General features: G+C 50.3%; 1 protein-coding gene across 1 annotated transcript in view; it reads right to left on the minus strand.

Moving 5' to 3' along the window:
• The window catches only part of EBF2 (EBF transcription factor 2), a 201816-nt gene extending 199010 nt beyond the window's left edge, over positions 1-2806 (minus strand). The window contains exon 1 of the mRNA XM_084766995.1: positions 2001-2806. Coding sequence (XP_084623121.1) covers positions 2001-2131 — 131 coding nt within the window. The 5' untranslated portion in view covers positions 2132-2806. The remainder of the gene's footprint in view (positions 1-2000) is intronic.
• Positions 2807-13902: the final 11096 nt, after the last annotated feature.

Genomic DNA, 13902 nt, shown 5'->3' on the forward strand with positions numbered 1-13902 from the left:
CCATCTTTTCCTTCAGCCTACTGCCAAAACTCAAAGCTGTGGCACAACTTTAAGGGGATAAGATACTTTTGCATTTGAACAAGGGACGCCCCCCCCCCCCGCCCTCCTTAATTCCTGTCTAATGAGTTACCAGACCTGCTGCTCTACAGCCTACCAGGAGGGAAACCTTGAGGCCAAGTCTCTGTCCTCAGGGCCTCACCCATAGTTTGCCTTACTCTGCTGAGATCTGCATCTAGGACAGCGTCACCGCAGTTGTTGCTGAGAAATAGCGGGCCAGGGTTGAGCACTGGCTACTGAGGACCTTCGCCTCCCAGAGCTGTTCCACGTGGAAAAGCCAGAATGTTAAGAAGACAGTCAGCGTCCTAGCCAGAGACCCAGGAGACCCGCGCTCAAGCGGTTTTTTTTTGTTTTTGTTTTTTGGGTTTTTTTGTTTTATTTTTTCCAATTCCCTGACTCTGTAAAGTTGGACCCAGCGCCCTCCAGGGCCTTGAATGTGTACACAGGCCCTCCCTGTATACCTGCCTCCGTATGTGCCACATTTAACTGAAAAGCTTGCGGAGCCGGCGAGCCAACAGATGGCGAGGGCAGCCCGGTGGCCTTGAGGTCTTCTGAATTCTTGTGTTGGGCACCAGCATAGCCACTTTCTTGAAAGGTGTATAATTTTGGCTAGACCACCCTTCCTCCCCTGCCCCCCAACTCTGACTGCCTATTCAAACTTTAACAAAGTGCATTTTATTTCGGACCGGAAGAAAGGAAGATGTCTTTAAGCACTGCTAAGGAGATGGGTCACAGTGTGGATCTGCGGAGCGGCCTCGGTTCCCTCGGCTTGCCGCCGGGCGAGCCTTCAGATCGCTTTCGAGAGCCACAGCCTCCGCGAGGTACCATCTACTTCAGGGACCGCTGAGCATCCCGACTCCGGAGGGGTGGCAGTCGGGTACCGCAGCCACGGCTTCGGCATCAGTCATTCGGCAGCGGCGCGTACGGCCTTTGCTTCCACTCCTTCAAGGGTGGCACCCAGTTCGCTCTACCCGGGACACATGGAGAAGAGGCCTGTCCGGAAAAGTGGTCATTTCTCAGTGTGAAGTCCAGATTTAAGGAGGTGGCACGGAGAGCGGAAGGGGAGACGATAGTCGTGGAAGAAGTTTGTGAGCTCTTGGAGAACAGAAGGGGGGAGGGAAACCGAACACCAAGACCAGTTCAGAATCCCAGTTCAGAAGCGATGGTAAGAAACGGGGAGTGGAACGTCTTCATGGGATGGAACCCTGGACAAGTCTTTACCATCCACACACCCGAAGATTTGGAGACAAAATCAACCTGAGGAACCCGCAAAAGTGGAGGTTGATCTTCTCTGCCGCTCAGGCGACGGATCCCCATTTTCTTCTCGACCTCGACGTCTCCCGTGCTTCGGTCCTTCCTCTTTAATTTCTCGCCGCCTCAGTTCATCTGGCCCAATGTCTCTCTAACCCAGGACTTGGTTGCTCGCGCCTCCTTTCCCAGAGCTCCCGACCACCTTGCCTTCCCCGGCAGGCAGCCGCTCAAGGCCTCTCCCGATCCTCTCGCCGCCGCCACCATCTGGCCGCCGGACTCCCCTCAGAACCATCCTGAAAGATGCCCGAGGAGAGGCGCTCGCAGGCAGCGGAGAAACCTAGGAGTGACCGGGAAGCCGGCTCCGCTGCTGTGCTGGCTGCCAGCTTGGGTCCTCACGCTCTACTCCGCTAGAGTCCAGGAGCCTGAATGCTACTTTTAATATATTTTTTTGTTTTTGCCCCAAAGAATAGACTATGAGGAAGAAGTGAATGAGAAACACCTATGACCTCGGTAGTTCGGAAACTCCAAAGAAGGGTTTATTTTCTGGCTGCAGCGACCTGCCCGCCCAGGGAGAGCCCCAGTGTGCACGGCCTGGGAAGACAGACGGAGAGGAGAGGAAAAGAGGGAGAGAGGGAGAGAGGGGCACACAGGGAGACGGACACAACCCGAGACAAGGGCCCCAGTCTCATTACCTCTGAGCAGCGACATTGGCGTCCACCACGCCGACATTCCGTACCCAGGACCTGACCGAATCCATCTCGGCGCCCAGCGACTTTTCTTTCAGAGCCGGTCCTCTTCCTAGCGTATCTTGAATCCCAAACATTTAAAAAGTCTGGTCCTCTACTGTCGCTTTAAAAGTGACTTGACAACACCGTCCTGACTTTCCAATGCTGCCGGCAAACGGCGGCGTTCTCCAAAGCAATCCGAGAAAGGGGACAAGTGTCGAAGTTTGGGGCCCTTCTGCAAAGAAATAACCAGCCCTTTTTCTCCAAGCGCAATGCAGTCAAAGTTTGGATTTTTATCCTCGGTGGCTTCAGATCTGCCTACTCGGGGCTTCCACTCTAGGTCGCCCGCATCCTTCCAGCTGCAGAGCGCTCTCCAGAAAGTGGTCACAGTTTAGAAGCATCACCTGTTCTGGGAAAAACAGGAGGAGATAGATAGCTGCCTGGTCTCTCCCCTTCCTCCTGGTCCCCCCTCCCTTCTCCTCCCCACTGTTCCAATATAGAAAAAAAAAATCCCCAACAGGATCAGTTGTAAGAGGAAGGGGAAGACCCGGAGCCGGGAGGAGGCGGTGGCTGAGAGCGCTGCAGAGCCGGGCTGCTGCAGCGCGCGGGCCCGGTGAATGGTTACTACAACCGGGGCTGCGGGAGGCGGAGCCGAGGCCCGATAAGGAGCCTCATTTGCATGGACGCCGGGGATTGGCCGGCTCTGGGCAAACCGGGCGGAGGTCCTAGCGCGGCGTTCCCCAAGCTCAGGGCTGCCCGAAGTCCGGAAGGTGAAAGGCTACTACTGCAAGCTGCAAGCCCCGAGTCCCTGCCAGAGCCCCGAGTGTTTGGCCTGCGTGGAAAGGGCGGCGCGGGGGGGCGGGGGGAGGTTGATCCCCAAATTCCGCACTGAAACAGAGTAGCAGGACTCCGAGAGTTGTCAGATCGTGGGAGCCTGTGCGGATTTGCCTCTAGATGCAGGTTTTTGTCGCCTGCGGAGGGGCGGGAGGGGGAAAGGCCACGGGAGGGGGGGGGCCGAGGGGAACCCGGCAGACTCATTCCCGGGGTTTGTACCTGTGTGCATGCTTACCAGCGAGCAGAAAGTGTGACCACTGGTACTTATGCTTCATGCAAACACTCCCCCCCCTCCCCCTGGGCACCTATCTTTCTGAACCGGTCTCCCAAGTGTCACGGAGTTCCAGGGTGACTCTCACTTCCTGTGAAGGCTACAAGTGTTAAAAGGAGAAAAGAGATGAAGGAAGGCGAAAGCGGGATGAGGCTCAAGTGCAGTTTAAATAAATAGAGCGCGGAGGGAAATGGTGGAGGAGCTAAGAAAAACAGCCCCGGGAGGGTAAGAGCACGCACCTTTGCAGACGGGAGAGGTTGCTGACAGTGCGCCTGGCTGAGATCTGCGGCCTGTAGTTTCGAGAATCCCCCTTTTATCTCCCCTCCCCAATCCTTGAAGTCCGGGGAACCCTGCAGAGGAGACACCGGCGGCTGGGAGGGAGTCAGGGAAAGTTTGTCTGCCGAGCTCTACGGTGGCGAGGGTTGGTGGTCGGGAAGCGGTCGCTCCACAAAATAGCTGAAACCCTAGACGGCTGGAGGTACCTATTAAAAAAAAAAAATCCTCCTGGCTGGGTGTTATTTTCTTGCTTCTCTTTTTGTATTCTGATCTGCGCGTAGATCTGCTGTTGAAATCTAGAACGCCAGCGCGAAAACAGATTTGAAGACAATGAATGCAAATCTGTGCTCAAAGACCATCTGCCATGGAGGAGACCATCAGCTGCGCCGCGGTTCGAGCGACTGCACCCGAGCCTCCCAGCCTCATTACATTCGGGAGACTTTCCTCCCCACTCAGAACTGAGGTCTGAGTGTCAATTGACTCCTGACCGGACCCCCTAGGTGTAGGTGAGCGCTCACAGATGAACTACGAGAGTTAGCCGCTAGAGGACACAGTGCCTGGGGTGCACGTTTGCCTGGCGTTGGAACAGAAAGCTTGCGCTTTCAGAGACTGCGACTCTCCATAGAAAAGGACCCGTGCACGTCACTTCACCTCAGGGGCAAACTGCGACTACGGACTGCGCAGGCGGGACGATGCTCCTCGAGACCTGGTCTCTGTCTACTGAAGGGACTGGCTTGAAAGCTAATGCGCGCGCGTGGGGAGGGGAAGGGGGGGTGCGTGAGTCCTCTTTGCACAGACTGGTGTGGTGGCTTGGGGGAAAAGGAGGCTGGAGTCGGTTTGATAGTGTTCCCCAACTCTAGGCCTTTAGCTTGGCCTTCCCAGGTGGCTAAAAAAAAAAAAAAAAAAAAGGAGGAGGGGTGGCTTGTAGTGAGCTGGGTGTGAGAAAATGGAATGGCTGAGGTACATAAAAGGCAGTTGTCCAACAAAAGAAGAGGAAGGATGGGGGGGTGGGAAACTGGTAGAAATAACACCCACTTACTGTGCTTTCAGCTCTGCGGGTCTGTTATTCGAAGACTTTACTGATAACTGCGACCTCAGGAAAAAAATTAATAAAATAACCCAGAGTTTCCGAATCCGGCCTGCTCGGTTTTTAAAAATCTACGGGATTTAAATAATCCCTTGTCCTTCTCTCTCTCTCTCTCTCTCTCTCTCTCTCTCTCTCTCTCTCTCTCTCTCTCTCTCTCTCTCTCTCTCTCACTCACTCTCTCTCTCAGGGTGATGGTGGTCCGGGCAATGTTTCCAGCTGGGCAAGGCCTCAGGTTCCTTCGTGAAGAGTGTGATCCAGCCGGTGAGCCCTCTGACGTGTAGATGAAACGGCTGGCTTTTGTTTTGTTGTTTTGTTTTGTTTTAACCTCCCTGAGGAGACTTTGATCAGCTACACCTCGAAAGTGTTCGCGGAAGATGCGGAGAGCCCGAGGGGCTACTGGGCAGCAGCACTGGGCTCCAGCCTAGCCTGGCCCTTCGGGGGCCCCCAGAGGCTCCAGGTTAAAGGGCAGAGCCAAGGTCGCCGACGCCTCTTTTTTCACCAGTAACAGCTGCCGCCCAAATTGTACCCCTCAGGAAGCTAACGAATTGTTCCTTTCTCCCAGCTCCCTGCTGCCTTCTCCAAGTTATACCCTGGTCAATGGCGTCCCACTTCCCTCCTCCCCGGTGACAAGTTCGGGTGGCGGCGCCTCGGGTGGTGCCCGGGTGCGGTACCTCTAGAACTCTAACCCAGTGGAACCTGGCTCTTAGTCGTCAACACTAAGGGGGCCCTCCCTTCAAGCACCACCTGGACATAGGAGACAACTTGCGGACCAGCAGCTTGAGGTCCCTAGGGTGGCTAGTCCGAGAGCCAGAAGTTCCTTCTAGGCGGAGATGAAGTCCCCAGGCTTCGAGAGGAGCCGTCGGCCTTGTGCCCTAAGCTGCGGCGGCGCTCGTGCAAGCCGAGCGCCTTTCTGCCAGCCGCCTTGACTTTGATTATATTTCTGGAGATCTTGAGGAGGGGTGGCAGCGGAATTGACTACCAGCGCCTAAAGAGTGGTGCTTAGGAGGCAGTGCGCAGCAGTACTGGCGCCCAGAGGGTTGCTCCGGGACGCGGCTGGAGGAGTTGCGCCCCCTGCCCACCCCTCATCATAGAAGCCGAGCCCCGCAGGATACCAAGATTTCCACCACGCAAAGCTGGAGCGTTCCATCCAGAGCTCACAGTATTACTATTCTTCGCGACCATCTAGTTACATAAACTAGGCGGCGGGGGTGGGGAGGTGGAGTTGGTATTCCATATTAAACCCTGTCACCGCCTTTGTTTAACTCTTCTAAAATGCTACAGTCCAGGTTTTATTTTCCTCCCTTGTTTGCGTTTTACTGCAGCTTACTTAGTACAGTATATTCGGTCTGAACTGGTTTTAAGGCCCGGTTAGCCCAATATTTCCCAGCCCTGTCATCCTGCAGCCGGTCCTTCTCTGTGTCAGAGGTTTGTGGCATGCCTACCAGGAGTCATGACATTCCCTTCATCCCATGATCTTCCTTCTTCTTCCTCTCTCTCTCTCTCTCTCTCTCTCTCTCTCTCTCACACACACACACACACACACACACACACACACACACACACACACACCTGCATATATGCTGCCCAGACTTGGACCATTCCTGGGGATTTCAACGGGCAAGGACAGCTAGTATGAACTGTGTACATTTAAAAAGCTTTGGTAGCCATAGCCTGTCTTTGGACACGCATTTTTCATTTGCCAGTTTTTGTTTTTATTTAAACTGGAATTTTTCTTTATTTACCCAACTAGCAACAAATGACTTGCTCTATTTCAGAGCACCACTGGGTAGTCAATCCACAATTCGTAAATGGTTTTTTTTTTTAATATCTAACTTCATTGACTCCCAAACCAAATTGCAAGCTGGACATTTTTTTTCTTCCAGAAACTAGATTTGTATAGTACATAAGTGCGAATTCCCCAGAGAGGGGAGAGCAAAGAAATTGCTTCATTTATGACTTCATGATGACTATCTCACGTGTCCACACCAAGAAATTTCCTTTTTGGACAGTTCGGTCAAACTTGGGCTCGATTTTGTTTTGTTCTTAAAATGGTGAGCCAGCGTCAAGTGGGACCGCCTACAAGAATGCTAAGGTATGGTATAGAAAGTTTTACAGGCGCACCCGTGTGGTGCCTAAGTCAACTGGGTTCCTGGAATGTATTTACCCCAAATGAACCGCAGGAGCCTAACACTTGTGGAAGCTCCAGAAAAATTCTCCGCAACTTCACCTTCCTCTTCCAGCCTCTACTTCCCTCATACTTCCTTGGTAGCGCACTTTACAAGTATGCTTCCTTCCCACTTTCTCATTCCAAGCTTGCGATTGCAAAAAAAAAAAAAAAAAAAAAAAAAAAAAAAGCCCGGGAGACAGATCCCAGCCAAAGTGCGGAAAGGTAAAGAGGGACGGACAGTGCTAGCAGTGGCAACAACTACATCCTCTGCGTTTGGAGCCCCGGTGTCATCTGCGCTGGGCCCTTGAGCAGCGTGTCTAACCTCTACGGTTGAACACAGGTGGGGTGGCAGCTTCTACTCTAACGCTGGGATCCAGTGTCTCAGGTGCTGTGTATCCAGGCTAGACAAGTCCCTCGTTGGTCCCGCTGTTGGTTTCGGCCACTTCCAGGAATCTATGCTGGAAGGCACACTATCCCCAAATATCTGGGCGCCATAATCAAGAAGGGGCAAATGCACAAAGTCGGACCATTTACCAAGAAGTTGTGGGGTGCCGGACACTACCTGCAAGTTCCACCACTCAGCTTGACGACAACAACCATTTCAGTGGGGTGTACATACAGTGGAGCAAAATAAGATTGGGAGGGGCAATACGCTGAAAAGCAGAAAACAATCCACTCCGCTGGTCCTCCATTTCCAAACAGGATAGGCAGGAGATGGCCTTTGAAGGGGGGAAAGTGAAATGCGACTCTCCTAACGCTTTTCCCCTTCTCCCAGTTTCTCAGCTCATTTGAGATAAGCAAAGAACCACTCTGAAATAACCCTCCTTATCCTGGTGGTCCCCCGCCCCCTGCCAGCCGGCAGGGGAAAGCCCGCGGGACCTCCCAGCTCCCTTCCCGCTCCCGGCGGAGGTGTGAGCGATGTGTTGATTATTCATATTTTTGCGGAGCGCACACTCGGCAGCGGCCAGCGCCGCCACATTTCACACGTATATTCACGTACACACTTGGTACGCGCGCTCGCCGCCGGGCAGCGCGAGGAGACTGCTCCCAGGGGATCTCTACCTCTGAACCCTTAGGAGGTGACAAAAAGCACCCACTAAGCCATTTTCTCCGTCAGTCCCCACCCCCATCCCATCCCCACCCCTACAAGAAAAATAACTCTCACTCTTAGCTTCCTGATGCAACTTTCTTCTCTGTGATACACTTACCTTCCCAAGTCACTCTCCAGGTAGGGGTGTTCGTGCGTGTCTCTCTCTCTCTCTCTCTCTCTCTCTCTCTCTCTCTCTCTCTCTCTCTCTCTCTGTGTGTGTGTGTGTGTGTGTGTGTGTGTGTGTGTGTGTGTGTGTAGGAAGGCAGCTACAAATATCACACCAGTTCGAATTTCAATCCAGCTGGCACTAGCGACGCACACCCGCACACCGACACCTCCACCCACGCCACACACCTCGGTAGTAAGAATGCAAACCAAGAAAAGGCTCTGGAGCTAAACGTGTTTCTTCGAGTTCTGAATTGAATCTCCAAGGATGGGGTCTCCTCAAACTCTTCCCAAGGCCTACACATTTCGTAAAGCCCCACTTTCACCGGTCCACCTTCCAAGACCTGGTTCCTTCGCTTTGAAGAGGTTAGGTCCAAGATGCACCTGCATAAACTTCGGAGGCAGCAGAGAAAACAAGTGGTTGTTTAGTCCGGACAGCTTGGACCCAGACTATCAGCAGAGGCGACACAAGGAGTTCTAAAGGAGGCTCTCTACGCTAGGGAATCACAAAGTTCGAAGGGCCGAGGCTAGAGAAACTCCCAGACCTGTGTTTAGGGCAATGCGCGCCATGCCTCATAGGGGGCGCTAGACTACCGGCTGAGAAACTCACCTCCTGTTCTAGGCTCAGGACTAAGCCAGGAATAGGCCTGTTGCTTCAGTGGACCCCAGAAGGTGTGCCTAACGGTGGGGGGAAAAAAACCTTGCAGCTTTGTTGTCTCTGGTTAGAAACTGGCATGTGATCTAACTCCTATGAACTTGAATTTTTCAGTGGTAAAATGGGGATGTGGGTTGCCTCAGGCCTTTACAAGCAGAAGATAACTTAGAAAGCAACCTGCATGTAGTAGGTATTCAATAAAAGCTTCTCTCCCGCTCGCATCTGCACATTTATGGAACATATGAGTTCAGTGTTTGCTCAGTGTACACACTGTGTTCTCACCGTCTTCCTGCCCCCGTGCTCCTTCCACCCCCAACAACCCCAGCTAGTGAGGCTTGCCCTGCTCCACTGCACTGACTTTGGCCTGGCCTAGGTGCGAGCTCGCTCAGTGGACTCTCTGCAATTGTCTTAAACATGGAATTCTATCGAGAAAAATGTTTTGGGGCCTGTTTCTTACCCGCAGGAAGCAACCAAGTGATTGGGTCTCCATAGGAGGGAACACGCAGCGTTTTACTGCGCTGACCAGTCACGAGGGGCCGCTGAGAACACGGAGGGTCGGGTGGGGATGGGGCGAATGTTCCCTGGGGAATTGCAAGAACCAGCAGCGGAGGCCGGGTGGTGGCTTCTGGAATGGTCCTTCGGTTCTGTGACCAGAAGTTGATGATAAATACCAGTCAGTCAGCGGGTCTTGCAGAGGTCTGGTAAAAGGCGCAGCTCTCCAGAAGCTACCTACCCAAGGCTGGGTCTCCTGAGAAATGTGCTCCAGGACGCACCAACACCTTCCACAAGCCGCGTTAAATGAGGCTGCAGAGAAGAAAACCCTTGGCTTGAAAACCCAAGCAGAGAGAGCCTGGAGGCAGGAAGGAAAGTGGAAGTTGAGGAATAGGGTTTCCAAATTAAAGTTTTCTCTCTCTCTTTTTTTTTAAAGATTTATTTATTTTATTTATTGTGTATGAGTGCTTTACCTGCTGAAGAAGGCATCAGATCCCATTATAGGTGGTTGTGAGCCACCATGTGGTTGCTGGGAATTGAACTCTAGACCTCTGGGAGAGCAGGCAGGGCTCTTACCCAGTGAGCCATCTCTCCAGCCCCACAAATTAAAGTTTTCAAAACTCCCCTTTTTAGTGCACTTTGGATGCACTGAAGAAACAGATAAACAAAAGCAGCAAAGGAATCTCATAACCACTCCTAACTGCATCGCTCTAAGTAACCATTAACACCAGAGCACCTTTCTCCCAGCCTTTCTTTGGGAAACTGTATGTGTGTGAGTGTGTGCCTGCATGCACTCTGCGCATCATGTACATCTGGTGCCTGAGGAATCCAGAAGAGGATGCTGGATTCCCCGGCACTGGAGTTACAGATAGCTGTGAGGGGTCTTGTGGGTGCTGGGAAATTGAACCTGGGTCTTCTGGAAGAGCGAGTGCTCTTAACCACTGAGCTATCTTTCCCACCAGGATTCCCCCAGTCGTCTGTCTTTTTTTTTGCATAGGTCTACAGATTATAAATGGGAATGTAAGTTATACACCACCTTTGGCTTGTTTAATACAACATCGTTTCTAACCCTGTTAGATATTTTCTGCAGTAAAGGCTAGCTCCACCATGTCATCTCTGTACACGCCCCATAAACTGTTTTGTTGTTGTTGTTGTTGTTTGGTTTGTTTTCTTTTCCAAGATAGGGTTCCTCTGTGTGGCCCTGGCTTTCCTGGAACATTCTCTGTAGACTACACTGGCCTGGACCTCAGAGATCTGCCTGCCTCTGCCTCACAGGTGCTCAGATTAAAGGCGTGCACCGCCACCACCCAACGCTCCATGCCCTGTTTAACCAATGTGCTATTAAACATTTAATTTGTTTTTCTGATCCTCCATGACAAACAAAGCTGTGAGGAGCACTTCAGTAGCTGGACCTTGCTCTGTGCTAGAATGTGCTAGACTGTTGATTGGCTTGGTCTTGTGCAGCTCTTGTTCAGGCAACCACAGCTGCTGTGGGCGCACAGTCTGTGATGAAAAGGTCACTAAAAAACAGTCATAGAATCAAATAAATATATCTCAAGACCCTCCCCATCCCCTAGTGGATTGGGTATTGATAGTTGATGGCTTCTAGGAAAGAGGGCATCAGGGTGTTTGGTTGGTTGGTTGGTTGGTGCTTTGTTTTGTTTAAGGACGTGGCCCCTGGTAGGTCTAACAGGCGCTAATGGATGCCTCCACACCCATGAATACACAGGCTGTTTAAAATAATAATAAGACTTCTAAAAAAGAGGACACAAAGTTGGGAAGGGGAGGATCTAGGAGTTGGGGGAAAAATTGAGAGGTAAATATGATCAAAGTATATCTTAAGAAATTCTCAAGGAATTGTTTTTAAAAGGAAATACTACGCGTTTTGCTCCTCTAGACTCAAGCTTCCAGAGGATTCCAAAGACAAAGATGGCATCCAGAGCTGAAACAGCCAACCTAGAGCTCTTAAACTGAGCACCTGCAAGTTTACGCTCACCCCATGCCTTCTCCCGTCCTTTCTCCTTCCTCACTTCTTTCAGGTGGATGGTCATCTCATACAACCCAGAGACGATTCGATTTTGCTGCCATTAAATCTGGTACCTATCTGGCCAATGCCCCCTTTCTCTCCATTCCCAAAGAGATCTTGATTTAGACAGTAAATCTTGTGATCATCTTACTAATCCATCCTCTCTCCATCCTGTTCACATTCTTTGCACTTGTATTTTTCTAGGTACCTGGAACACAAAACTGAATGAGGTTCCAATGCTCTGACCCCATGCTCCAAATTCCTATTGACACGGAAAGCATTCTAATAATAAGCATTGTTCCTGGAAACGAGCGAAAGGTGCCATTCTCTGAAGTGCTGATCACACTTCAGCAACACACAAAAAGCATAGTGAACAGAAAGGGTCAAGGCTAGAAACTCTCAAAACCCACCCACAATTTCGGATTTAATCTGTTGTACCAAGTAGCTTTCTTTTCCTCCAGTCTTGGCCAAGTGAAAATATCCAAGGGTCTGGGCAAGAGGAATGGCAAAACAAACCAAGCATGTCCAGGGAACATTCTGCTACAGGAGCTATTTCCAAGAAAGATGCAAATAGTAAGCATGTTAGTTATTTGTGCCTTGTTATGATCTATTAATCAGAGTAATAGAACTTATAGGATGAATACATATCTCTACACACACACACACACACAGAGAGAGAGAGAGAGAGAGAGAGAGAGAGAGAGAGAGAGAGAGAGAGAGATTGGAATGACTTAGAGGATGCAGTCTAGCTAATCCAACAGTGGGCCGCTGTGAATGCAAAGTCCAAGAATCCAGGAGTTACTCAGCCCCCACAAGTCTGGATGTCTTCAGTCTATGCTGGAACCCTAAAGTAGGCTCTAATGCCAGTGAAGGAAACAATGTGCTAGCCCAGTGAGGGCAAACAGGCAAAGAGCAAAAGCTTCCTTCTTCCAGGTCCTGTTATAGTGGGCCAGCAGAAGCTGTAGCCCAGATTACAAAATGCATCTTCCCACCTCAAGATCCAGATCAAAGATGCGTGTCTTCCTACCACAAAGGTCCAGACTACAAGTGGAGTCACATGCTTTAAACCAAGCAAAACCTCTCCCAGGTGTGCCCTCCGTTTCTGGATTGTAGTTTAGTCCGGATACAGTTAAGTTGACGACCAAGAAGAGCCATCACAGATGGTGGGTCTTGACTCAACTTGATGAGCCTTAGAATCACCATGGACAAAAGTCTTTGAGCATGCCTGTAAGAGATCATCTGGACTAGGTTAACTGAGACAGGAAGACCTAGCCTAAACATGGGCAGCGCAGTTCTTAGGCTGGGATCACAGACTAAATACAAAGGAGAAAGGAGCTAAGCACCAGCAGTCACCTCTCTCTGCTTCCTGATGGGGGACACAATACATCCTGCTGCCTCACACTTGTGGCTCTCTTCCCTCACAATAGCAGACTGTATCCCCTAGAACTGTGAGCCAAAACAAACCCTTCTGTAAGTTGTTTTTGTCAATTATTTCGTCAAAACAACAGGACAAGCAACTAAGGCACACTGAAAAGGTCTGAAGGCTACATAAAGAACTTAAACTTTCATTACCCAGCTCGTCAAGAGGCAGGAAGGTAAGAAAGAGCAAGGGCGACCATTGCATATGTGGTGAAGCCATGATGTCCAATGTGACACACACATCATGCGTGGCATGTGTGGCTCTGAACACTCAAAGATGGCTAGTGTAGCTGGGAACCTGAGGTTTCAATCTCTTCTCATTTTTATTTATTTATTTATTATGTATACAGATCTCATTATAGGTGGTTGTGAGCCAACATGTGGTTGCTGGGATTTGAGCTCATGACCTTTAGAAGAGCAGTCAGTGCTCCTAACCTCTGAGCCATCTCTCCAGCCCCTCTTCTCATTTTAATCCCTTCAAATTTAAACACCAATTTAAATATTCAATGGGGCTGCCCTGAGTAAGAGAAAGAAGTATCAGAAGTGGCAGGGGCGTTCACACTTCTCAGAGCTTCACATTCGAGTCTCCTAGCACTGCACTCTAGGCAAGATGAACAGGGCGTAGTCTGTCTTCTAGGCAGACATAAAAAAAAAAAAGGTACACTGACTCCTTTAGAATTGTTAGGTAGCTGATGAAGGAAATATGCCTCCAAGCCACAGTCTCTAACAGCTAGCTCAGGGCTTTATCCACAATATCCCTCTATTAACAGTGATGATAGCACATTAATGGCATAATTAATATTATGAACTATGCACAAGGAAGCCCTTTGCATCTGTTACTTGGTGCGCCCAACAGATTCACACATTCTGGCACTCCAGGAAAATGATGCCGCAGATAAGACACATGGGACAAGAGAGGGTGAGTATCCCCCTACGGCGCTGTCTGAGACAACCATTACACTCCACTTACATTTTATAATTAAGATAAGAATAAACCATGCAGGTATAGAGTAGATGTTAAACGCTGTTCGTCTAAAACTTCCAGAAAGTTTGTGAAAGCGTGATCTGTTTTTGTGGGCCACACCTCTTTCCCATGTTGTTTTATGCTTGAAATGGCTATACTCATTTCTCAATCAAATTATTTTTTAAAAATATATTTTATTAATTTATTCATATCAAAAAATCGAATTATTTTTAAAGGTGATCACTTCCGCTTTTTAATGTGTACCTTTACGGTGGTTTGAATAGGTATGGCCCCCACAGACGCATGTGTTTAAATGCCCCATAGGGAGTGGCACTGTTAGGAGGTGTGGCCTTGTTGGAGGAAGTGCGTCACTGTGGGGGGGGTGGGCCTTGAGGTCTCATATGCTCAAGATATGCCTAGTGT

This window comes from Acomys minous, assembly GCF_964271855.1.
Source record: "Acomys minous genome assembly, chromosome: 18".
NCBI classification, from domain to species: domain Eukaryota; kingdom Metazoa; phylum Chordata; class Mammalia; order Rodentia; family Muridae; genus Acomys; species Acomys minous.